This window comes from Salvelinus fontinalis, chromosome 8, assembly GCF_029448725.1.
Source record: "Salvelinus fontinalis isolate EN_2023a chromosome 8, ASM2944872v1, whole genome shotgun sequence".
In the NCBI taxonomy this organism is placed as follows: domain Eukaryota; kingdom Metazoa; phylum Chordata; class Actinopteri; order Salmoniformes; family Salmonidae; genus Salvelinus; species Salvelinus fontinalis.
The window spans coordinates 18,927,148-18,954,597 of record NC_074672.1 but is presented as its reverse complement, the minus strand read 5'-3'; the positions used below and the strand labels follow the sequence as shown (position 1 = coordinate 18,954,597).

The 27,450-nt window shown below is 42.9% G+C and overlaps 1 protein-coding gene and 1 pseudogene across 1 annotated transcript; both read left to right on the top strand.

Moving 5' to 3' along the window:
* Nucleotides 1–71: 71 nt before the first annotated feature.
* LOC129860801 (calcium-independent phospholipase A2-gamma-like) lies at nucleotides 72–24,008 on the top strand. Its single transcript, XM_055931572.1, has 12 exons — nucleotides 72–580; nucleotides 976–1,136; nucleotides 1,322–1,510; nucleotides 7,102–9,838; nucleotides 13,024–14,723; nucleotides 14,895–15,044; nucleotides 21,024–21,181; nucleotides 21,331–21,425; nucleotides 21,553–21,724; nucleotides 21,854–21,911; nucleotides 22,008–22,202; nucleotides 22,473–24,008. Exons 5-12 carry the CDS (start codon nucleotides 13,125–13,127, stop codon nucleotides 22,929–22,931), a joined length of 2,886 nt encoding a protein of 961 aa, XP_055787547.1. The 5' UTR covers nucleotides 72–580; nucleotides 976–1,136; nucleotides 1,322–1,510; nucleotides 7,102–9,838; nucleotides 13,024–13,124; the 3' UTR covers nucleotides 22,932–24,008.
* Nucleotides 24,009–24,319: 311 nt separating this feature from the next.
* LOC129860815 (neurofascin-like) overlaps nucleotides 24,320–27,450 on the top strand; it is a 45,251-nt pseudogene continuing 42,120 nt past the window's right edge.

The window sequence follows — 27,450 nt, the reverse complement described above, 5'->3', positions numbered from 1 at the left end:
CGACTGTTGCTACCAGCAGATTGGCTCGATGGCGAAAAAAGCAGGTTTGTTGAATAACACAACTAGCCGGCAGACGTTTCAGGGGGTGTATCACCAGAGAGGAAGAGCATAGTTACTATTTGGTGTCACCGTTTTCTGTGTAGATTGCTCGGGTATAAGACATTCCGTTAGCTGAGGTGAGGCCAATGACTATAGTAGACAATTGGCGTTCCCTCAAGTCACGTCATTGGCCAACATCGGGACTACAGATCCCAGAATGACCTGCGACCACGTTTGTTATCAAACATGCTAAAATGTTGTTGTTAGCTAGTCGTTAGCCAGCAGCTGTCCAAATATACTTCCTTCGTTGTTATTTTATCTTAATTAGCTAAGAAACAATTACATGAGCCTACTCTTACCTGCCATGAAAAACGTTAGCTTCCCTATAGCAATGCTGAAACTAAGTACCATTAGCTAAACTATCAACAATGCTATCATTTTGAACTAGCTACATTGCAGTTGTGTAACGTTTGGATTTTAGTGTCTGCCAGTGTTATTGAGAATCACAGCTTGCCTGAATTGGACCATCCTCTGCTGTTTGGTAAGACCTGATCGCATACTTTGTGTAGTTAAGGTTTATTGTCTATTGACTTTGCTAGAATGACTAGCTAACCTGGTAGCCAGTCTAATTAAATCTCTACAGTTTGTTAAGTGACATACTGTAGCTAGCTACGGTATCTATCTAGCAAAAGCAAATAACGTTAGCTAGCTAAACCACTCATATATAATTTTTTTCACCTAGCCAGTAATCCGGTAATTCCAAATATTTGTTTTTGTACATTTAGGGATAGGTTTTGGTCAATGTATTTGTTCTACAAACTCACTATGTTTGGAAACAGAAGTTGAAAAGTATGGTTTTAATTTAATTAAGCACAAGCAATAATCACAGCTATCATTAATACTTTATATTTCCTGATTTTATATTCCGGGGTCCAGACTGTTGCTTCTGTTAGTGCGGTGGCTGCCACAGAATGCTGTCTACTGTGAGGACATTGTTGGCTAGAATATCCAGTAGTGTGAGTTCAAGGTCTGTGATTGGTTTGACACGACCTCTCTGCAGCCATCGGACCTATTCAACGGACCCTGCTGCTGTCAGGGTAAGATAACTCATGTTGCATATCCTGGGCTCCAAAACAAGATTAATGTCGACAAAATATTCAATGCATATGCTACAATAAGACAGACAACAAGACTTTAGAAACATTTTGAGCTAATAGGTAGCTGGAGATCAACTGTCAATGAAATACAGAAACTGTTTTTCCTCCGTTCCACTCAATCACAGGTGCTATATGATGGAGAATGCCCCATATGTGTTAAAGAGATCCAATTCCTGCAGTATCTGCAGAGAAACCGACCAGGGAAAGTCGACTTTGTGGACATCTCCCTGCAATGCTTCAATGAAGAGAAGTATGGGGGAATCAGCTATGAGATGGCCATGGACGAGATGCACGTGATTGATGAGAATAACAAGGTAAACCGCTTGAGTTGGAACGACACTTCAAATATGCATGGCAAGAATGGCTATGTTGTCAGTCTTTTGTTTGCTGAACAAAAATATAAATGAAAGATACCTCAACAACAAAAAAAGGTAGGGACGTGGATCAGAAAACCAGGCAGTATCTGGTGTGACCACCATTTGTCTCATGCAGCACAACACATCTCCTTCACATAGAGTGGATCAGGCTGTTGATTGTGGCCTGTGGAATGTTGTTCCACTCCTCTTCAATAGCTGTGCAAAGTTGCTGGATATTGGCGGGAACTGGAACACACTGTCAAACACGTCGATCCAGAGCATCTCAAACATGCTCAATGGGTGACATGTCTGGTGAGTATGCAGGCCATGGAAGAACTGGGACATTTTCTGCTTCCAGGAATTGTGTACAGATCCTTGCGACACGGAGTCGTGCATTATCATGCTGAAACATGAGGTGATGGCAGTGGATGAATGGCACGACAATGGGCCTCAGGATCTTGTCACGGAAGCTCACTGCATTCAAATTGCCATCAATAAAATGTGATTGTGCTCGTTGTACTTAGCTTATACCTGCCCATATCAGAACCCCACCACCACCATGGGGCACTCTGTTCACAATGTTGACATTAGCAAACCGCTCGGCCACACGACGCCATCTGCCGGATACAGGAAACTGGGATTCATCCATGAAGAGGACTTTTCTCCAGAGTGCCAGTGGTCATCGAAGGTGATCATTTGTCCACTGAAGTCTGTTACGACGCCAAACTGCAGTCAGGTCAAAATCCTGGTGAGGATGACGAGTGCGCATATGAGCTTCCCTGAGACGGTTTCTGACAGTTTGTTCAGAAATTATTTGGTTGAGCATAGGGCTGTTACAGTGACCGTGTTACAGTGACTGTATTACCGGCGGTCATGAGGGCAGTCAAATTCCACGTGACTGTTTAGTCACCGTTATTAGGCTTCTCCAAGCTCTGATGCTGCTGAAGGGCATTAGTAGCATACCAAACTTGCTAACTGCCTGGTACTCAGCACTCTATTGTCCCTCTAATCACTCTGACATCAATGCAAATGTAATCGAAAATCTAATCAAACACTTCATGAGAGCTAATGAGTTCATGTTGCGCAACATTTCTATAGGCTATGCAATTGCGTGAGAAAACAGCGTTTTGATGGTCTCTATTAAAATAGGATGATCCCATCAGCTTTCTATAGGCTAGGCCTACTGTATTTATTTCTTAACTTTCCTAATATTAAGCACATTGATTCTCTTTATAACAGGAGTATAGCCTATCTGGCTGGCATGAAAATTAGAAAAGCGTCCTCCATTTGCTATTTAAGTGCATAGATAACATGATCTCCCCCTGCCCTTGTTTGGAGACAGGTGCATGATAGTGGTCCATTTTAAATCCAAACAAATTTCACACTTATATTGTTTTGTATATGTGAAGACAAGATTAAATCAAAAATAGTCTGATGGGTGACAATATTAGCCTATCATTTGTGAATGATAACCAGCTTGTGTGTGACTTTTTCAAAGCATAGTCACACACCTTATGTAGCTTAGCCTATAGGCCTATATGTTTTGATAAGGTTTGTATCACAACTAAAGTGGCTAAATAACTTCTAAAAATGAAGCACATTAATCCGCTTTGCAACAGGTGTAGCGCCTAGCTGGCATGCATAACTGGCTTGAGTTGCAAGTTTGGGGAAGATCATTTTCACCATAAAAAAATGCACCTTTATAATAAAATCATTACGTACATAATCGCATTTGAGGTCACTTGAGATTGTTTTCTTGCTAATTGATTGCATTTAGGAACATTTGCTTTTATAACCTACTGCCGTGTGCGGATTGCTGTGATTTATAATGTGAAGAAATAAACCATTAGGCTATCAACATTTTAGCTAAACGTTGCATAACTTTTAAAATATAATTTGTACACATTTGTATTACTTATTTAAAAAATATGCCGCCCTATGGGACTCCCAATCACGGCCGGATGTGATAGAGCCTGATCATTGCTCATTGCTTTTAAAGAGTTTTTTGATTCTAGTGGTTGTATTATTTTTTTTTTTATCTCATCCCACAACTGTCCCAGACTATGCTTGGAATATTTATTTCTTGCTCAGAATGGAATAGGCCAAATTTTTATTTAATTTTTTATACTTTGTTTTTATTGTAGGAACACAAAGAAAGTACAAATAAAGTAAAATAAAATAACAAAAAAGATCTGGCAGTTACAGTGCACGTCATACCTTCATCATCATATTAGTTACATTGGCATCTTTGAATTAGACCTTTTCCAAGTACAAAACCCATTTTTCCCAGTATTCCTGACCTCTCTCCTGTTGAGTTCTTAAAGCAAAGGTCATACGCTCCATGTGGTGTATTTCTTCTACAATAGGCCAACTTTTGTATTATGGGGGATACTATGGGGGATTTTCAGCCCAAGGGCACAACGGACACTGACCGCAAAGGCATGGATTATTTTAGGGTGCATTACGGTCACACAAAGGGGATGCCGCCAAGAAATTAAAGTGCTTGTTTAATTGTGAATGAGAGACTGATTAAGTGTGTGCAACCTGCGCAAAAAAAAACTAAGCAGAGCTCATGCTTTTCATGCAGCTTTTTTCAAATCATCATTAGTCATATCATGCAGCCTTAGAATGTATTAAATATCAAAACATATAGCCCAACATTTGTATTACAATTAAAGTTGCATAAATAACTCTACTAATAAATTAAGCATATAGGAGGACCTGTTTCTTTGTTAACCGCTCAACACAGAATAGCCGCATGTCCGCAGTCCCTCAAATCGTTTGGAGAAAGTCTTTCTATTTTATTCAGCTATGTTCAATTGTGTTCTTCATACTATATATATGTATATATATTTTAAATAAAGCAAATCTTGTCTGCTAAATGAACTAGTTAGCCCACAGCCATATGGCATAGCCAGATCAGGGTCTAACTTGAGGACAACTTAGAGTATGCTATTCTGTTCATCTGAAATAGACTACATTTTAGACCTGTCTAAAATAAATAATGGATTTATTGTGATGGTGTAGGCTAATTTCAATTTATTTATTAGACTTTTTAAAATGTAGATGTTCCAAAGGTCTGCATCAGTGGCTTGTAGGCTGTGTGTGGAAGCCAGGAGATGCTAAATGTGTTTGTTAATTAACTGTCAATTGCCATGAGACCAGCAGTTATTTGCTTGACAATCACCGGCTGACAAAATTTCATGACCGCCACAGCCCTAGTTGTGCAAACCCAAAGTTTCATCAGCTGTCTGGGTGGCTGGTCTCAGACGATCAGACAGGTGAAGAAACCGGATGTGGAGGTCTGTGGTTGTGAGGCCGGTTGGACGTTCCGCCAAATTCTCTAAAACGATGTTGGAGGCGGCTTATGGTAAAGCAGTGGTTCCCAAACTTTTTATAGGCCCGTACCCCTTCAAACATTCAACCTCCAGCTGCGTACCTCCTCTAGCACCAGTCAGCACACTCTCAAATGTTGTTTTTTGCCATTATTGTAAGCCTACCACACCCACACTATACGATATATTTATTAAACATAAGGATGAGTGTGAGTTTTTGTCACAACCCGGCTCGTGGGAAGTGACAAAGAGCTCTTATAAACCAGGGCACAGACCAGGGCACAAATAAAAATATCATAATAATAAATAATTTTGCTCTTTATTTAACCATCTTACATATAAAACCTTATTTGTTAATTGAAAATTGTGAATAACTCACCACAGGTTAATGAGAAGGGTGTGCTTGAAAGGATGCACATAACTCTGCAATGTTGGGTTGTATTGGAGAGAGTCTCAGTCACATATTTTTCCACACACAGTCTGTGCCTGTATTTCGTTTTCATGCTAGTGAGGGCCGAGAATCCACTCTCACATAGGTACGTGGTTGCAAAGGGCATAACTGTCTTAACAGCTCGATTTGCCGAGGCAGGATAGCGCAGCCCTATCCAGAAATCTGGCAGTGGCTTCAATTGAATTGAATTATTCACAGAACCGCTTGTGGCAATTTCGATGAGGCTCTCTTGGTCAGATATCGGTAAGTGGATTGGAGGCAGGGCATGAAAAGGGATAACAAATCCAGTTGTTTGTGTTATCCGTTTCGGGAAAGTACCTGCGTAATTGCACACCCAACTGACTTAGGTGCTTCGCTATATCACATTTGACATGGTCAGTAAGCTTGAGTTCATTTGCGCACAAAAAATCATACTATGATGGAAAGACCTGTGTATTGTCCTTGTTAATACAGAGAGAGAAAAGCTCCAACTTCTTAATCATAGCCTCAATTTCGTCCCGCACTTTGAATATATTTCCGGAAAATCCCTGTAATTCTAGATTCAGATCATTCAGAAGAGAAAAAACATCACCCAGATAGGCCAGTCTCTCGTCGTCATGCGGTCAGTCAAGTGAAAATTATGGTCAGTAAAGAGAACTTTAAGCTCTTCTCTCAATTAAAAAAAATGTGTCAATACTTTGCCCCTTGATAACCAGCGCACTTCTGTATGTGGTAAAAGCGTTAGATGGTCGCTGCCCATATCATTGCGTAATGCAGAAAATACACGAGAGTTCAGGGGCCTTGCTTTAACAAAGTTAACCATTTTCACTGTAGCTTCCAAGATGTCTTTCAAGCTGTCAGGCATTCCTTGGCAGCAAAAGCCTCTCGGTGGATGCTGCAGTGTACCAAGTGGCGTCGGGAGCAACTGCTTGCACGCGCATTACCACTCCACTATGTCTCCCTGTCATGGCTTTTGCCCCACCAGTACAGATACCAACATGAGCAGCAGCTACGTTTGGCTACATACGGACCGTTTGTGGATTTCCCGCGAGAGAGTAGCGGTTAATGTGATTGGATGTTAATTATTTGACTAGGCTACCTGTATTTGACATTGTGTTGTTATTTCGCTGAACACTAGATGGTTTAATTTTATTTTTGGCAGTGAAACGAGGCTACTCAGGCGAGGGGGGGAAAAAACTCACTGAAATGTATAGCCCCGTTGGAAAATATAAATGGACTGTTTGAAAATGTAATTTAAAAAATATATAAATTTTAAAATGTGAATCATATTATAATTTTGGGTACTCTTGACGGTTTTGGAATACCTGTGGTAGAGAAATTAACATTCAATTCTGTGGCAATAGCTCTGGTGGACAATCCTGCAGGCAGCATGCCAATTGCATGCTCCCTCAACTTGAGACATCTGTGATATTGTGTTGTGTGACAAAACTGCACATTAGTGGCCTTTTATTGTCCCCAGCACAAGGAGCACTTGTGTAATGATCATGCTGTTTAATCAGCTTGATATTCCCCACCTGTTAGGTTGGCAAAGGAGAAATGCTTACTAATAGGGATGTAAACAAATTTGTGCACAAAATTTGAGAGCAACAAGCTTTTTGTGCATATGGAAAATGTCTGGGATCTTTTATTTCTGCTCATGAAACATGGGACCAACTCTTTATATGTTGCGTTCATATTTTTGTTCAGTTTAGTTAGTAACACCCACAGTATGTATCTCTTCTTTCACTAAATCTGCCACTTCCTCTCCTCTCACCTCCCCCCAGGTTCACCGTGGAGTTCCAGCCTTTACAGTCATGTACAGTGCTGTTGGTTTAGGCTGGCTGGGCCGCTTCATGTCATGGCCTCTCGTTAGACCCGTCATGGACAAAGCCTATGCAATCTTTGCTAAAAACCGCCTGAAATGGACCGGACGGGAAGACTGTACTACAGGACGCTGTGTGAAGAAAGAACCTTGACATGGAGGTTAAAAACTAAAATTATAAAAACTAACCCGTAAACAGAGGAGACAGCACCTCATTACAGTCAATATAAACTCTATTTCCTCTTTATATCAGGTGCACTTGGGCACTGAGTTCCACCACTGACTGAAACTTAGTAATAGAGCTTGCACTCCTTTTGCTGGAACACATGCAGGAAATGTACACTATATAAATGCCCTTCTAGCCTCATCTCTTTTTGCCATACAGACATTCTTTCCATCTGAAATCTTCAGGCATAACTACTTAAAGCTATCACTAGATGGCATCCTTATCTGAGACAAGGCTATTGAATAGGTCCCAGTACATTTAAATGTATTGTTTGCAAATCAGCCATGAATAAATAATTTGCTATGATCATCAACCATTTTCAAGTTGGCATGTTTTTTCATTAGGTTGTTTGACACAAAGGATGAATAATACAGTTACAGAGATGGTATAATATTGTATGTTAGTTTGTATATTTCTTAGTCATTCACTACCTAATGGTCATTCAAAAGTAAATATTGTTGAAAATCCTCCCAAAATGATGTTGAGGATCGTCCTGAGAAAATAACTCAAGATAAAGTTAACTTTGATGCCTCAACAATATCTTTCTGATTTTCAGAGTGCTCAAGGAGTCTCTGTGCATCATGTGCCTGACAAACTTTGAGATACTTAGTGATGTTCTATGTTGTTTACTAAACATGGACCCAGTATGTGACAAGGTTATTTTAGGTTGGTTGTAGATATATATATTGGGATATATATGAGTTGGGCTCTTGCCTATGCACTTGTTGACCTATATTGCTTTACAGATCAGGCTAATGCAAATTTACAGTGCATTCGGAAAGTATTCAGACCCCTTGACTTTTTCCTTATTTTGTTACGTTATTCTAAAATTGATTAAATTGGTTTTTCCCTCATCAATCTACACACAATATCCCCAAATGACTAAGCAAAGACAGGTTTATAGAAGTAAAAAAAAAAAAAAAAAAAAAATGAAATATCACATTTACACAAGTATTCAGACCCTTTATTCAGTACTTTGTTGAAGCACCTTTGGCTGCGATTACAGCCTCAAGTCTTATTGGGCGTAACACTACACGCTTGGCACACCTGTATTTGGGGAGTTTGTTCCATTCCTCTCTGCAGATCCTCTCAAGCTCTGTCAGGTTGGATGGGGAGCGTCGCTGCACAGCTATTTTCAGGTCTCTCCAGAGATGTTAGATCGGGTTCAAGTCCGGGCTCTGGCTGGGCCACTCAAGGACATTCAGAGACTTGTCCCAAAGACACTCCTGATCTCACAGTCCCTGCCACTGAAAAATATCCCCACAGCCTGATGCTGCCACCACCATGCTTCATCACTATTGGCCAGGTGATGAGCGGTGCCTGGTTTTCTGCCAGATGTGACGCTTGACATTCAGGCCAAAGAGTTCAATCTTGGTTTCATCAGACCAGATCATCTTTACTCATGGCCTGAGAGTCCTTTGGGCTGTCATTTGCCTTTTACTGAGGAGTGGCTTCCGTCTGGCCACTCTACCATAAAGGCCTGATTGGTGGAGTGCTGCAGAGATGGGAGAACCTTCCAGAAGGACAACCATCTCCACAGAGGAACTCTGGAACTCTTTCAGAGTGACCATTGGGTTCTTGGTCACCTCCCTGACAAAGGCCCTTCTCCACGATTGCTCAGTTTGGCCGGGCGGCCAGGTCCTGGTGGTTCCCCAGATTTATGACTTCACACAATCCTGTCTCGGAGCTCTAACGACAATTCCTTCGACCTCATGGCTTGGTTTTTGCTCTGACATGCACTGTCAACTTTGGAACCTCATATAGCCAGGTGTGTGTGCCTTTCCTAATAATTTCCAATCAATTAAATCTGCCACAGGTGGATTCCAATCAAGTTGTAGAAATATCTCAAGGCTGATCAATGGATACAAGATGCATCTGAGCTCAGTTTTGAGTCTCATAGCAAGGGTCTGAATACTTTCTGAATGCACTGTACATAGCAAATATTTGGAATGTAAATTTTAACAATGCTAGTGAAATAGGAACTATACACTGTACGTTTTTCAGTCTGAGAAGCTCTGCATACTGTCAATATTATGTTAGTTCTGAGAGGCGTAACAAAACATCACTTGACACCCACATCTGTCTAAAATATGTACTGGCTAGAATGGAAGTTGTGACTTTCAACTCACTCTGAAATCCCTATCGCCCCTTCTCTTTATTTAGACATCTACTCCATGTACTTCACAGCCTGTAGTCAGTCAGTGGTAACAGCAGGTGACCTTAAGCAGAGGGATCTGCGGTCTTAAAGAGGATTGGTCAGTCAGAGGGCTGCTATGCCCAACCCTCTGCTCAGACCAGCCAATAGTATACAGACCCTACAGGAAGGTAGGATGAGATTAAGCATCAAAACAGAAACAGTGTTGGTTCTTTTGAAGAGTTGCCCTGCAGGACATCTAATAAGAAACTGTTTCAGGATAGAGAGCAAAACATTAAAGGAAGCAAGCGGAGGATAACAGGAGAAGAGTTGCCCCAGGTAAATGTTTAATCTTTACCTGCCTCATATTTATCAGAATCTACTGTATGTTGTCTCAAGGTTATAGTGAACATTGTCTAACCATGCAGTACCTGACTGGACAAATCTGTGCATTTGACCTTCCTTGGTGCAAGTTGACAGTATTTCTTGATGTTCAATATACTATAGCAAATTGCTATTTTCAATTAAATTGTGCTCCTTTTTTATGCACCACAACTACGTTGCATTTAGGAGGGACACGGCTACATATAGAGACACAGTCATAGCTTGTTTTCTGTTTTACCATAGAAATGAGGGCGCAATGAGGTAGCAATGAGGTAAAAACTATGCTCTCTGCTTCTCAGATTTCTGTCATGTTAAAGGGATACCTCCGCTAAGTTCTTTCCTGGGTTGACTCAGTAGGAAGTGTTTTATTAATACATGTCCCAGTATTCCCTCTCTTTCTAGATTGATATTGGTGTCATGTTACAGTTACGAAGGAAGAGTGGGACAGCATGTCTATTTTGTCAGAGGTGTTTATAAAATGTGACCAGGACCACACACACACACAGTGTATCAAAATAACCCCCCTCCCCACTAGTTGTTATTGTGGCAGGTTAAGATATACCTCTCCTTGCCAGCTACCGTATTGTAGGGACATTGATATGCCATACTGATGAGGGCACATGGTTGCAGGACAGAATGTTTTTTGACCTCATGCCTCTGTTGTCATATAAGGTAAGACTATGTTGACCTAATTATTTGAATGGTAGATAGTTGTCTTCCAAACGTTGTGTTCTTTAGCTTGTTTACAAGTAAAGGCTCCACCTCAACACAGACATTTGGCATTGTTTCCAGCTCAGATTGAGATGGATTTTGATCTGTTTAGAATAGTCAGCCAGCCACTCCTGATTGTTTGTGGGAAACAGACCTGCTGGGCAGAAAATAGTTATATTTTGTAGTTTAGGTTGTCAAATATAGTTTCTATAGTTTCAACTAAAAGGCAACTATTTTCTTTTGATATTCAAATACAGGTTGCAGAAAAACAAATAATATTTGAAGGTATTTGAACATATGGAAGTTATTTAAAAACAACAAATATTTATTTGAAGGCTGACAAATATTTGATGAAGAACCAAAAACTACAACAGTTGAATTAGTGTAAAAATATGATCATAAGAACATGGTTTGGAGGGCTCTTAGGTATTAATCTTAATATAGTGTATAGTCTAGAATTAAATACATGATGTAAATATATTTTCATAATGAGTGAGACATAAGATAATACAGTAACACTTGACATCAGCCATACTTGGTGTAATAGCATTCAAGTGATGTTCCAAAATATTTTTTCTGAAGGAATTGTTTTAATCTATGTACTACTACTCTACTACTACTACTACTATACTGTATCAGATAAAGAAAGACAGACATCCCTTTTATTAAAGGTAGATCATTCAAGTGATGTTGAACATGTATAGTAACTTTGGAACTTTCCTGTTTCATAGGACTTTGGAAATGTCTTTATAATTGCATAATAATGGAGTTATTACATACATGGAATAAGGAACAGTCAAACTCTCAGCTCATTGCTAGGCAATTCAAATGCTATTACCAAAATATTATGTAACAAAATGCTAATAAACTGTTGCTCCAAAAAATAATTACAGTTTTATTACAGGCACAATAACTTTTGAATGTTATGTCTTGTAGAGAATGCTAACTGTAACAATATGGCTATTAAGTGTCGAAAGGAAACTCAATATCCCAAAACTGCTTTTCTTGAATCAAATACAAGGTAGGTTGAAAATCATGTTAGTTTGTATGCTGAGTAAACTATCCCTTTAAATATGGTGTTTGAAACAAGAACAGTTATCTGTACAAAATACATTCGGGAGAATGGACATTTACAAAATGTTCAGATAGAAATGTATTGTGTAGATCAAAAAAAAAAAAATCTGAAATTTTGGTGATTTAGCTTTTATTTATTTTATTGTTTAAAGAACTGAAAGAGATAGAATGGATTTGTTCAATGACAGACATGAATTTGTTTGAAATCTATCACTTGATGGTTGCAAAACGCCATCTGCCTCACTCTCAGAGAAATATGTAGTACTGCTAGGAGGTTTTACACAGTCAAATGTGACAAATACCTATTTTTTTAAATAATGAACTGTACAAATAATACATTTTTGACATCAATATTTTTTAAATACAAAAATGAATCACTGCAGTAATGTGAGATCTGTATGTAAAATATTTACATTGACATTTTAGTCATTTAGCAGATGCTCTTAAAATAGTTAGGTGAGACAATCACATATCAAAGTCAAATGTACATGGTACGAACATTCCATTTCAGCCAAACAGTGGATATATAACGTTTTGCAACAAAACTCATTTTAATATATCTAAAATCTATAAATTAAGAATCTGAGAACAGTAATATTTTACACACACAAAAAATACTGAAGTATAGATTTGTGTAACGAAACTCTTCAAATATATCTGTCAGATTGGAATAGTATAGAATATTGTGTCCTCTATTCATTATATTTCAATCTTCAACATGCAGTTCCACATACAGCCCTGCCATTAGTTGAAGGCAGACAACCCAATAGTTTCAGAAAAGCAATCACTTCCTGAGATCTGTATTCAAATCATTTTAAAAAGTAGTTGCTTTCTGAGATCTGTATTCAAATAGTTTACAGAAGTAGCTACTCTCTGAGATCTGTATTCAAATAGTTTACAGAAGTAGCTACTCTCTGAGATCTGTATTCAAATAGTTTACAGAAGTAGCTACTCTCTGAGATCTGTATTCAAATAGTTTACAGAAGTAGCTACTCTCTGAGATCTGTATTCAAATAGTTTACAGAAGTAGCTACTCTCTGAGATCTGTATTCAAATAGTTTACAGAAGTAGCTACTCTCTGAAATCTGTATTCAAATAGTTTACAGAAGTAGCTACTCTCTGAGATCTGTATTCAAATCATTTTAAAAAAATTGTTGCTTTCTGAGATCTGTATTCAAATAGTTTACAGAAGTAGTACTTTTTTGGGATCTGTTATTCAAATAGTTGTAGTCACCTCAAAAGTAACTTTTTGTTCCCCTGGGAAAATAGTTTCTTTCCAGAAAGCATAGTTAAAACTAGAGTTATCCCAGTTTTGGTGGGAGCACCTACTTACCTCTCCCTCTTGTGATTTACAGGGACCAAATGATTCTGATATCTAAGCCTAAGCCAATACAGGCCCAGCTCCTAGCCCACCGTTGGTTGTCTTTGTCTCCAGCCGGCTACATCCAAGCTAAAGATGGGTCGGTTCCGCAACATAAACCTGTGTGTGAGTCACCTGGGAGGGAGGACGTTAAGACTGTTCTGCAAGCTCAGGTACCTCATAACCATCCTTAGAACCTTCCCTCACCTGGCCAAGACACCCCTAGCCTTGGACTTCCGTAGCTGCTCCTTGCCTTCCTCTCCCCTGCCTCCCAGCTTTGCCAGGAAAGGAGCCCCTAAGAGCTTGAGGTTCAAGCACATGAGCTTGACCGCTGAGTACCTCCTTGGGGGTGGTACCAGAGGGATGATATACTCCCAGGCGGCCCGTGTCTACTCAACCTCTAGTAGGGATGTGTTGAAGGCTGAGGCCCCCATCGGGGTCCTTCAGGAGGACAGCCTTCAGGAGGACAGCCAGACACCCTTTCAGTTGAGCATGCTTTGTCTGGGTGATTCGTTTAATCGCCTCTCCAGACACATCAATATTTACTTCAAGAGAAAGGATGTGACCCAGCTGTCCTCTGTTGCTGGGAATGTGGGGTTTGTCGTCACAACTCAGGAGAATCTGGGCAGCAGGCCACAGAGGCGTAGTCAAAGTAACAGGGTAGCCAGGGAGAGAAGAGCATCGGAGGACAGTGAGACAACAACACAGCAGCCTTTGGAAAATGAAAACGATCTTGAGACGTCAGACAGCCAGACAGAGACAAGCTCCGCCCCCCTGCGATATGGTGGACTGCAGTTATTTCACATCAGTTCCATTGCCACCAGGTTTGGAGAAAGTTACAGTTATGTTGCTCATCACATAAACTCATCACATGAACACCTAAAGTCAGTGTTCACCAAAGGTTTGGCACAAGACGTCCTAGGTTCAACTCTGGAAGAAACTCTGGAGGATCTGGCTTCAAGCAGAGTGTCGACCAGGAGGATGAGGAGGAGGAAAACAATAAAAATCAGTTACATTGAAAGTGTAAAGGAAACTGAAGCGGCTCATTTAAAGACTAGTGCAGCTGTAGCTCAGACCACAGCCATTCAGAAACCAGCCATTGAAAGTGCTGATATCTCCAACAACTGGGAGGGAGAGGCAGAGGGCTACCTTCACTTTGCCCAGCACGTCAACAGATACTTTGGAGCCAAAACGGTTACAGACGAAACTGAACTACCACCACCTCAAACAGAACATCTGGTTGCGGACCACATGCCAAACAGCAGGACGTATCAACAGCAGTGTTCTAAATCTTCTACTTACAGACATGAACAATCACCCACAGGGCTAAAGCAGGAAGATCCACCCATCCGTCCCAAATCCCTTTTCCACATCAGTAACATCACAACCAGTTTCGGTGAGAACTATGCATACATGGCTAATTACGTCAACAGCTATTTCAAAGGCAGCTATGATGCCGTGGAGGAGGAGGAATTAGAAAGAGGTCCCATCGAGGAACGCAGGGGAGAATGGGAGATGGAGTATGGATCCGTAAGGGTCCCGAAACCACAGCCTGCTGTATCCTTCATGGAGTGCCTTCTCAATCCCAGTAGTGCCATCCCCAGCCTCCTGGGGGGGTATCTGGGGGGCTCCTGGGCTCAGAGCAACCAGGCCCAGCCTGCCTCTATGCTCAGTGAGGCCACACTTAGAAGAATGGTGAGTCACCTTCAACACAACCAGGAAATGCAAATTATCTGTGTGCTTGCTTCTGCTTTTAGATGAACCAGATACTGAAATATTGATATTACCACATTTTACCTGATTGAATTTAAAACTAACAGGGATCATATCCTCCTTTAGCTCTCAATGTGATCATTCCTTCCTCAGGTGATGGGCAGGAGACAAGCAGAGGAGATGACCCGTGCTTTGGTGTTCAGTCTACAACAGGCCTTCTCTCCTGAGGCCATCACCGAAGTTGTCGATGAGCTCAACACACACCTCATCCGACACCCAGGATGCAAAGCAGTGGTCTGGCAGGTTTGTACCTCAGTGAATGTCTTTACAAGACCAGGTACTTTAAGAGTTTGCATAGGGTTGTGACGGTAATTGATAACCATGTAACTTACAGTTATGGATGAAGAAAAAATAAAATAACCAGTAAACCCATTTAAATAAGTCTACATTAATTTTTGATTCATTTTTATTAAAGTTTATCTATATGAAATCAAAGTTATCTAATAGCGGGAGTGTTTAGAAATGATTATAAGCAATAGTTTTGCTAACTTTGTCTACATCTCCTCCTCTTTCCAACTGTCGTTTGATGCTCTTTTATACAATTCACGTTTTCATTGCTTGCTAGTAAATAAATAAATCGGTTTTCTTTTAAAACCTGTTGGATGTGTCTGACTATTCATCATTAGACTGTGGACAGGCTGATCATTAGGCTGTGGACAGGCTCATCATTAGGCTATGGACAGGCTCATCATTAGACTGTGGACAGGCTCATCATTAGGCTATGGACAGACTGATCTTTAGGCTATGGACAGGCTCATCATTAGACTGTGGACAGGCTCATCATTAGGCTGTGGACAGGCTCATCATTAGACTGTGGACAGGCTCATCATTAGGCTGTGGACAGGCTCATCATTAGGCTATGGACAGGCTCATCATTAGGCTATGGACAGGCTGATCATTAGGCTATGGACAGACTGATCTTTAGGCTATGGACAGGCTGATCATTAGGCTATGGACAGACTGATCTTTAGGCTATGGACAGGCTGATCATTAGGCTATGGACAGGCTGATCTTTAGGCTATGGACAGGCTGATCATTAGGCTGTGGACAGGCTGATCTTTAGGCTATGGACGGGCTGATAATTAGGCTATGGACAGGCTGATAATTAGGCTATGGACAGGCTGATCTTTAGGCTATGGACAGGCTGATCTTTAGGCTATGGACGGGCTGATAATTAGGCTATGGACAGGCTGATAATTAGGCTATGGACAGGCTGATCTTTAGGCTATGGACAGGCTGTCACGTTCCTGACCTATTTATGTTAGTTTTTGTGTGTTAGTTGGTCAGGACGTGAGGTTGGGTGGGCATTCTATGTTATCTGTTTCTATGTTGGTTTCGGTTTGCCTGGTATGGCTCTTGATTAGAGGCAGGTGGTTTGCGTTTGCCTCTAATTAAGAGTCATATTTAGGTAGGGCATTCTCACTGTTTGTTTGTGGGTGATTGTCTCCTGTGTCCGTATGTCTGTTCGTACCACATGGGACTGTAGCGTTTGTTTGTTTCGTTTTCGTTTCGATGTCGTCTGTTACCTGTACGTAAGTTTATGTTTAGTTATGTAAGTTTATGTTCAGGTCTCGTCAACGTCGTTTTGTTATTTTGTAGTTTGGAAAGTGTTTGTTTCGTTTCGTGTTTTGCCATCATCGTGTTTAATAAAGATGGCTTATTTCCCTGAGCCTGCGTTTTGGTCTGAAGATCCTTCTCTCCTCACCTCATCTGAGGATGAGGAGAGCGTCACCCGTTACAGAATCACCCACCAACAAGCTAAGACCAAGCGGCAAAGGAAAACGAAACGGAGTAAGGGACAGGAGAGAAAGGATTTCTGGACATGGGAACAGATAATGAATGGAGAAGGTCCCTGGGCTAAGGCAGAAGAAAATCGCCGTTCACAGGAAGAGAGGGAGGCAGCTAAAGCCCAGGAGCGGTGGTTTGAGGAGGCAGCAAGGAGACGTGGCTGGAAGCCCGAAAAGCCGTGGGAACAGGTGGAGGCACTGAGGAGAGCAGAGGCTACCGGGGAGAGGAACCGGAGCTATGAGGGAACGCGTCTGGCACGGAAGCCAAAAAAGCCCGTGAGTAATTCCCAAAAATTTCTTGGGGGGGGGCTAGGAGATAGTGGGCCAAGGGCAGGTAGGAGACCTGCGCCCACTTCCCAGGCTTACCGTGGAGAGCGGGAGTACGGGCAGGCGCCGTGTTACGCAGTAGAGCGCACGGTGTCTCCTGTACGAGTGCATAGCCCAGTGCGGGTTATTCCACCTCCCCGCACTGGTAGGGCTAGATTGAGTATTGAGCCAGGTGTCATGAGGCCGGCTCAACGCGTCTGGTCTCCAGTGCGTCTCCTCGGGCCGGCATACTTGGCACCTGCCTTACGCATGGTTTCCCCGGTTCGCCTACATAGCCCGGTGCGGGTTATTCCACCTCCCCGCACTGGTCGGGCAACCGGGAGTATTCAACCAGGTAAGGTTGGGCAAGCTCAATGCTCAAGAGTGCCAGTACGCCTCCACGGTCCGGTATTTCCGGCACCACCTCCCCGCCCCAGCCTAGTACCTACAGTGTATACACTACGCACTAGGCTACCAGTGCGTATCCTGAGCCCTGTTCCTCCTCCACGCACTCTCCCTGTAGTGCTTGTATCTAGCCCGGTGCCTCCAGTTCCGGCCCCACGCACTAAGCTACCAGTGCGTCTCCAGAGCCCTGAACCCACTGTATCTTCTCCCCCTACTAATCCTGATGTGCTTGTCCTCAGCCCGGTGTCACCAGTGCCGGTACCACGCATCAGGGATAGAGTAGGCTTTGAGAATATAGTGTGCCCTGTCCCTGCTCCCCGCACTAGTAGGAAGGTGCTTGTCATTAGCACGGTGCCTCCAATTCCGGCACCACGCACCAGGTCTACAGTGCGCCATATCCGGCCAGAGCCATCCGTCTCCCCAGCGCCATCTGAGCCATCCGTCTCCCCAGCGCCATCTGAGCCATCCGTCTCCCCAGCGCCATCTGAGCCATCCGTCTCCCCAGCGCCATCTGAGCCATCCGTCTCCCCAGCGCCGTCTGAGCCATCCGTCTGCCAGGAGCCTGCAAAGCCGCCCGTCTGCCATGAGCCTGCAAAGCCGCCCGTCTGCCATGAGCCTGCAAAGCCGCCCGTCTGCCAGACAGGAGCCGCTAGAGCCGTCAGCCAGACAGGAGCCGCTAGAGCCGCCAACCAGACAGGATCTGCCAGAGCCGCCAACCAGACAGGATCTGCCAGAGCCGCCAGCCAGACAGGATCTGCCAGAGCCGCCAACCAGACAGGATCTGCCAGAGCCGCCAACCAGACAGGATCTGCCAGAGCCGCCAACCAGACAGGATCTGCCAGAGCCGCCAACCAGACAGGATCTGCCAGAGCCGCCAACCAGACAGGATCTGCCAGAGCCGCCAACCAGACAGGATCTGCCAGAGCCGCCAACCAGACAGGATCTGCCAGAGCCGCCAACCAGACAGGATCTGCCAGAGCCGCCAACCAGACAGGATCTGCCAGAGCCGCCAACCAGACAGGATCTGCCAGAGCCGCCAACCAGACAGGATCTGCCAGAGCCGCCAACCAGACAGGATCTGCCAGAGCCGCCAACCAGACAGGATCTGCCAGAGCCGCCAACCAGACAGGATCTGCCAGAGCCGCCAACCAGACAGGATCTGCCAGAGCCGCCAACCAGACAGGATCTGCCAGAGCCGCCAGCGAGCCATGAGCAGCCAGAGCCGCCAGCGAGCCATGAGCAGCCAGAGCCGTCAGAGCGCCATGAGCGTCGAGAGCCGTCAGCCTGCCATGAGCGTCGAGAGCCGTCAGCCTGCCATGAGCGTCGAGAGCCGCCAGCCTGCCATGAGCGTCGAGAGCCGTCAGCCTGCCATGAGCGTCGAGAGCCGTCAGCCTGCCATGAGCGTCGAGAGCCGTCAGCCAGCCATGAGCATCGAGAGCCGTCAGCCTGCCATGAGCGTCGAGAGCCGTCAGCCAGCCATGAGCATCGAGAGTCGTCAGTCAGCCATGAGCTGCCCTTCAGCCTGAAAAGGCTAGATACCCAGAACTGCCCATCAGTCCAGAGCTGTCTCTCTGTCCGGAGCTGCCTTTCAGTCCGGAGTTGCCCCTCTATCCTGATCTCCCTCTCTATCTTTATCTACCTCTATAGTCTTATCTATCCCTCTGTCTTGGTTTATCTCTCTGTCCCGGTATTGTCATTATTAGATATGTTATTAGGAGGATTTTGTGGGGGAAGTAAGAGGGTGGACATTCTTGAAGGGAGGGGGCTAGGATGGATTATGGTGGGGTGGGAACCGCGCCCGGAGCCTGAGCCACCACCGTGGTTAGATGCCCACCCAGACCCTCCCCTAGACTTTGTGCTGGTGCGTCCGGAGTTCGCACCTTGTGGGGGGGGTACTGTCACGTTCCTGACCTATTTATGTTAGTTTTTGTGTGTTAGTTGGTCAGGACGTGAGGTTGGGTGGGCATTCTATGTTATCTGTTTCTATGTTGGTTTCGGTTTGCCTGGTATGGCTCTTGATTAGAGGCAGGTGGTTTGCGTTTGCCTCTAATTAAGAGTCATATTTAGGTAGGGCATTCTCACTGTTTGTTTGTGGGTGATTGTCTCCTGTGTCCGTATGTCTGTTCGTACCACATGGGACTGTAGCGTTTGTTGTTTTCGTTTCGATGTCGTCTGTTAACTAAACATAAACTTACGTACAGGTATGTAAGTTTATGTTCAGGTCTCGTCAACGTCGTTTTGTTATTTTGTAGTTTGGAAAGTGTTTGTTTCGTTTCGTGTTTTGCCATCGTGTTTAATAAAGATGGCTTATTTCCCTGAGCCTGCGTTTTGGTCTGAAGATCCTTCTCTCCTCACCTCATCTGAGGATGAGGAGAGCGTCACCCGTTACACAGGCTGATCATTAGGCTATGGACAGGCTGATCTTTAGGCTATGGACAGGCTGATCTTTAGGCTATGGACAGGCTGATCTTTAGGCTATGGACAGGCTGATCTTTAGGCTATGGACAGGCTGATAATTAGGCTATGGACAGGCTGATCTTTAGGCTATGGACAGGCTGATCTTTAGGCTATGGACAGGCTGATCTTTAGGCTATGGACAGGCTGATCTTTAGGCTATGGACAGGCTGATCTTTAGGCTATGGACGGGCTGATAATTAGGCTATGGACAGGCTGATCTTTAGGCTATGGACAGGCTGCTCATTAAGCATTAGGGCCAGCTATGGAGAGGTTGCCTGCATGTTCTTCTATTTTCTAATGGTTGTCAATTTCATCTTCATATCCTATATCACAGATGCCTCTATCTCCCCCTTAAAACTTTCCTCGTCAATTTATAATATAGACTACATTGATTAAGTATCATCCTATAATGTAGACAATTTTTTTTAAATTCTACAGAACTCCTTTTTAATCCTTTTTTTAATACGTTTTTGGGAAAGGACAATTGTTATTTGCTTATGTGTCTGAGTGAGATGCTGTCCGTTGATTGATGGATTCTTTTAGGTCGGTGGGTTGGTGTGCGTGTATGAGTTCACAAATTCTTTATGTCCATTCAGAAATGTTCCTAAAATAGTCCTTCATCTCTTTAATCAGAAAATTAACTGTCTTGTTGCAGTGGTGACATTTGTGCGAAGAATAACAACAGGTGCCAGTTTTGCGTTTCCTTTCTTATGAAATGTGGTGCAACTGAATGAAACGTAGCCAAGCTCCTTTCATGAATCATCAAACTGTATAGGATGCGTAGCCTATATCTTAATATTTTCAGTAGCATATTATTTTTCCAGTAGTATATGATTTTTCGCTCATTACTGTGTCCTCTCTAGCCACTTTGAACAACATTTTGCCACAGAGAATGACCGCACCAGCACTGGTGACGTAATACGAATTGTTCGGAAAAGCGGATGGAAAAACACATCAGACTTGGTGTGAATGTCTTAGTGCGTCAAAATCGTAATCTGGATTATTTTTCTCAGAATTCCTCTCCAATCTGACATTGTATACTAGACTAATATTTAGACCTAATAATAACTTGAATACTAATAATGAAATGCTACTGATAATAACATAGTGAAGTTGCAGAGACAATCCATGTCCCCCCACCCCCCTCAATACCCAGAGAACCATAATTCAAGAAGATTATAGATGATGATGCCTATGTTGGGATTTTTTTCATTAGTCATGTACTACTTCAATCATCTCCAATTAAATAATATGTCTTTCATTCCAGGAGAAAGCTGCTGTTCAGCTCTTAAGACAACGGCGCAGCCATAGAGAAGACCAGGAACTTCAGTGTGTCATTAGGGAAACCTTGGCTCTGATTGGCTATGTGGATCCAGTCAAAGGTCGTGGAATCCGAGTGCTCTCAATCGATGGTGGTGGAACAAGGTACTGATCCTTCTCCCCATGGTTAAACTACTGAAGTATTACAGTCAACTGTAACTGTTATAAAGGCATACAAGCACTTTTTATTAAATGGTAGTTAAAACATTTTTCTCTTGAATCACTTTTCTGTTTTCTCCCCTGTCTCTTTGCAGAGGGGTGGTGCCACTGCAGGTCCTCAAGCAGCTGGAAGCGGAAACAGGCAAGCAGGTTCACCAGCTGTTTGACTACATCTGTGGAGTGAGCACAGGTAAGAAAAACCCTGACTCACCTACACATCTAGGACTCCCAAACAACACCTGAGCTTGAATCATTTAACCATTGTCATGCAACTGATTTGTCTTTTCCTGTCTGTTTGTCCTTCTTTTGTGTGGCAGGGGCAGTGTTGGCCTTCATGCTTGGCCTGGCCCGTTTCTCTCTAGAGGAGTGTGCAGATATGTACCGTCGTTTTGGCTCGGATGTGTTCCGTCAGAACCCCTTGGTGGGCACAATGAAGATGGGCTGGAGTCACTCCTACTACAGCACCGAGACCTGGGAGATGATACTGAGGTGTGGCAGTTTTGACTGTTCAGTCAACCATGCTTGAATCATAATGAAGAATTCCTGAATTCTTAAAATGTCAAACCATGGTTCTGCTCTCATCTGTGTACTGTTTGTATTTCATTGGACCTTCTACAGAGAGAAGATGGGCGACCAAGTTCTGATTAAAACAGCCAGGGATGAGTTGAGCCCCAAGGTAATGTCACTATTCACTCTGCCCTTTTATGTGTTACCCATTCTTACATTTATATGGTGAAAATTGACCATGGTGTTTTTGTAAATGGTTGTTCAGGTGTCAGCCGTGAGCGCCGTGGTGAACTGGGGGACCAGTCCCAAGGCCTTTATCTTCAGGAACTACAACCACAGCCCAGGCCGTCTCAGCCGCTACGCAGGGGGGTCTGGGTACCAGATGTGGCAGGCGGTGAGAGCGTCGTCCGCCGCCCCGGGATACTTCCAGGAATTCCCCTTACACAGTGACATCCATCAGGTAAGACTTTATTGGCTTCTTCTCCCTGTTTCTGATAGCCTATGTTGACTGAGACTGTGGTTTAATAGAGGTGAAATCATCTATAAAAGCAAGCTAATGCCCGTACGCTTTCTGTTGTTTGAGAGGGGTGTGGAATTCAGGACCCTTGATAGGAAAGATATGTGCAAAACTGTAATGTTTTTTAATTCAGAGTGAGATGCCCCATGTACAATGAAATGCATTGCATTGTGTACCAACAAATCCTGAATCAAAATGTCTGTCCCTTTGTAGGATGGTGGCCTCATTCTAAACAACCCTTGTGCCCTCGCCGTCCACGAGAGCCGTCTCCTGTGGCCCAACCAGCCTTACCAGTGTGTCCTGTCGCTCGGCACCGGTCGCTATGACAATGCTAAGCGGAGCCCGGGCACCTCCACCAGCCTGCGTGCCAAGATCAACCACCTGATTTGCAGTGCCACCGACACAGAGGGGGTCCACACCCTCCTGGACGACTTGCTGGCCCCAGACGTCTACTTCAGGTTCAACCCCATGCTGAGTGCCGAGGTATCCCTGGATGAGAGCAGCATCAGGGCCATGGAGCAGCTGCAGGCTGACACCCAGGTCTACCTGGACAGGAACAAGCCCAAGATGGCCAGGCTGTGTAAGGTGCTGGGGCAGGAGCGCACTGCTCTGAGCCACACCAAGGACTGGGTCAGTGAGAGAGCCTGGGAGATGCAGCAGAGCTGGGTTTGAGGGTCCTAGGTCACAGGTTAGGTTTTATTACTCAGTGCCTGTAGTTTTATACCCTGTTTTTATTTTGAAAACGTTGGAGCAAACTCTTCCTTCCTCCCAAATGCACACATACACCTTTCTGTTTAAATGACTGTGTAAGTTCGTGTTTCTATATATGAACACCAAAATGAAGAAATACATTGTTGGATCTCTGTTAATCCATGCAAAGGGCTCTGTCTGTCATGCATTTATGTATGCAAAATCAAAACTGCATAGTAATTTATATATATTCAGTACTGTATATGTATTGGTATGAATGAGGATGCACTCCTTTATGGAGTAAGATTTACTGTGAATCCAATGGCTGGAATATTGTTAAGTGTATTTGCACTTCCAGATCTGGGTTCTAACACTATTTAGGGTATTTCAATTACTTTTAAAGACATGTGGAAGTAAGTATTTCATTTTTTGGAAAAACAAATTTAAGACAAGTAGTTGAATATTAAAATTTATTTGGAAATACACTTGGAAAGTATTTGAAAATACTCAAATACACTCCCATTCATTTAACTGAGGTATTTGAAAATACTTTCAAGCAGAAGGCTATTTATATGGAATCATTTGAAAAATAATTCCAGTAGAAGTAGTTGATTCCGGCCACGTTATTTGAAAATACTCAAATACACAGAAAATAAGTATTTAAATGACATGTATTTGAACCCAGGTCTAGCACTGACCGTATATTGAAGATGTTTGCACTGAGGGAATTCGTGTAGCTGCTAGTGATATGTGTTATCTCATATTATTATAACATTTTTGTAAATGTTAAATCTATTTATATATTATTTAAAACACATTATTATGGAAAAATTATATGCTGTGTTTTGTAAAATGCCTCATCCTCTTAAAAGCTCTGGAGTGTACAGCAAACTTGTCCCTCGCATAATTGTGAAATATCTGCCCTCATGATGTGCTCAGCTGAGGCCTTTACATTCAAGTAATAACATATCTATCTTCTCAGACCCAGTAATTCCCCACCCAGACTTGGATTGGAGTTGGTGATGTAACAATTGAGCAATTAAAAAGCAACTTGTCATGTGTGGTATTGAATTTGTACTGCTGGAGTTTGAGAGGTTAATGGCAGCCTGCCTGCGTCTAGAGGCTGTACTCTCCCTGGTCAGTCAGTATAAAGGACACACTTTGTTACAGAGAGAATGAGTGTGTATGTGCCAGCCAGAGAGAAGACACAAGTTCAGTAACCCCCAGCCTTTCACTCAACAAAAGCACAGTTAACAAAATAAATGTAATTACTTTAGACATCAAATCATCTTCGATCTATGCCATATGATAGTCCTCTTCCCCATTTTGACTGATTGCTGTATTAAGAAATGACATGTTATGAAGACATTTTGGCTCTTTTCAGCTGATGGTGACAGCTGATCTGTCACTATGGATGGAGATGACGTTATGTTTGTTGTATCCACATTACACAAAGGACATTAGATGGTGCCCAGTTGACAAGTCGTGGGACCAGAACAGAGTTTGACCTGATTTTAACCTCTGAAGTCCTCATGAAATATTGACACGTGTCCTGCATGTTGTTGGAAAGAATGCCAGTTTTTCCTGATAACACACACACATTAGACCAGAGAAGATCAGAGTCCACTGAGAAACCGATGGAGGATAAGGGCTGTTCAATGTAAGAACTAAATCTGTCTAAAGGAAAGAGATGACAGGAAATACCGCAGGTAACTTTGTTTTATTTCCTTGAATTTCATCTGATTATTTTGAATGCAAGAAATCTTGATGAAACCTGTAAAATGTTCCGCTGCTCATTGGTAACTAACTAATGTAATACCCTATTTTGAAGAATGTGGACCATGCCTTAATGAGCTCAGTACAACACTATTGTTTAGGCTTTTGTTGTACCTTGTAAAGAAACAATTTATAGCTTGAAGAAAAAGTCATGTTTTTCTCATGGAATGTCTTTACTTGACCAGTAGATACATGAAAGGCTATTGGCATGTCCTACATGGACATGATGTAAAGATCTTATTCTCTGATGAACACACCATGACAACTGTTTGTATCTGACTGAGACCTCTTATAGTCATAGGCAGGGTCAAGCTTTAAATGATCTCATCCACTTTGGAGAAGAGGGTGGGTCCATCTTCCACTGAATCAGCACTTTTGTATCAGACAAACGAGTGAATACTGTGTTTAGTTTAGTTCCCACGATTCTCCGTGTAGGTCTAAGCTGTTGGCGTGCTGTCAGAGTTTTGCCAATGGTCTTTTTCTCAAGGGAGCTGTACTCCTCATTTGCAGAGATATTTGCTTTTGATTTGAAGATTTGTACTTCAAATGAAAACATTACATGCTCTTTATAATTTATACTTAAACCGATTTTCATGGCACTTGGAATGGTCCAATATTCAGCCAGACCTCAACCTCCAGTTATGTAAATGTGCAGTGCTGAGAGTCATTGATACTGGCAGTTAAAAGCAGTAATTGATTATGCATTTAATACGGCAATGAAGAGATACAGTAATTTGTAATATAACATAAGTTAATGATTTCTAAGCACTGTTACAGAGTCCAAATGAGAATGATGAGAAGAATAGAGCGGTCCCTCTTAAGTGGAATTTCTCTCCTCCCAACCCCTACTTACTGCTGATGACGCTGTGTATTGAGTGATGGGTTGTCTCTGTCTCCATTCCTGAACAGGCAGCTTGTGTAGAGATGGAGAAATCCTCCCACATGCCATCTGCTCCTAGCCAAGCCCTGGCCACACATGCCAAAGGGGACCCACAGGACATAGAGACCTTGTTGTTCTCACGGAGCTGTGCGTCTCTCGAGCCCTTCACACCGTGCAATCTGGTGCATGGCACTGGTCAGACTGAAACCCTGCTCAAGTCAAATACGAAGAAAAAATCCATGCCAAGAGCCAAGTAGCTGAACATTTTTCACTTTTGTTTCCTTTTTGAGGGTCCTCAACTTCTGTTCAATCACAATGATGTGGTGGGAAAGACGAGCACGAGGCTGAGCCATACTCAAGTTCTGTTCTCATCCCCGTGACATTGTTATATCTCTGTCACTGCGAAAACCTCAATGGTTTATGTCAAGGTCATCGTCAGAGCTGATTGTGATCTGTAACTCCAAGCCCCCTTAGCAAAAGATCATTTAAAACCCTTTAGCGTCTTTTGCACAAACAAGCAGCTATAATTTATTGGTTTTCATGTCACCCTTGCCATTTGTGATTGTCCATTCTAGCATAGAGTGCAGTATGTTGTATATTCATGCTTTAGTGCTGTGTCTGGATTCCTTGGCACCTACACAGATCAGAACTATGTGGAGAGGCTTGAGATGGCTTTTGTTTCCCACAAAGACAGAGGCCTCTTCAAGGGTCCTGTCCTGTTTCTAGAAAAGAAAGCATTTAGTTTGCCTGAAGGGTCCTCGGCTGAATGGCTTTGACCTTTCCCCTTTTTGAGGATGTCAGTCTGAATTTTTTATCTTGCTTGGGTGTACTGTATCAGAGTGGTCCAGAATGGGAGTAGAAAATGCTGGTTAGCTACATATTGGAAGGAGAAAATAGTAGGAAGATGGCCGGAGTGCAAACAAGTCTTTATCGCACAAAAGGAAGTTTGTTTGTCTGCATGTTTAGACACCATAATTTGCAGTGCCACCGACACAGAGGGTAATTGATTATAGTCACGAAACTATGCACGCACTTCAGTGGGGCAGAAGTGTGTGTGCTGTGATTCTAGATGGCCAGATAGCTAGCAACAATGACAAGAAGTAAGAGACTCATTTCAGCTAGTTTTATTTTTGTTCTTGATACCATGCCATGTTTTGACTGATGTCATGTCTATGCTAATACATGAGAGAGAGACAGAGAGAGAGAAGCAGAGAGAGAGGCAGAGAGAGAGAGAGATGGGTGGTGAGGGAGGTGTAGGGAGCTCATTCTTGAGATGGGTGGGCAGAATGGCCATGGCACAGACAGAAGTCTGTCCACTATGCTCTGTCTCTCCAGAATCCTGCTGTTCGATTGACCAAGAAAATGGAATTGACTGATTGAGCGCCAAGGATTTTATCCGTTTACTGCACTAACTGGACATTGGAATTGTGGAGAAACTCAATGCATTGGAAAGTCTTGTAGATGATTGGGAAGAGGGAACCCTGATGCGATTTCACTTGAAGGATTGTACTTGTGAAAGGTAACGCAGATGTAATGAGCTAACGAGAGGAGGAAAAGTTTTGATAATGGTTGTTGATGAGTTGATCAATGAATCTGATCAATGATCTGTTTTGCTACGCTTTATTTTGTGTATATTTAGAAATTAACAGTAAAATAGTAGTGACATTACATGATAACAACGTGTGTATTTCTTTGGGATTCAAATAAATCTATACAGCGACTAACAAGAGCTTTATAATGTAGTCCTGTGGAGGCTGGTTTTTCAGAATGGCTTGAGACTGGAGTTGAGTCCTGGCCATGTGTTAGTAGGTGGATCTATTGTGCAACAAAGAGACTCTTGGAGAA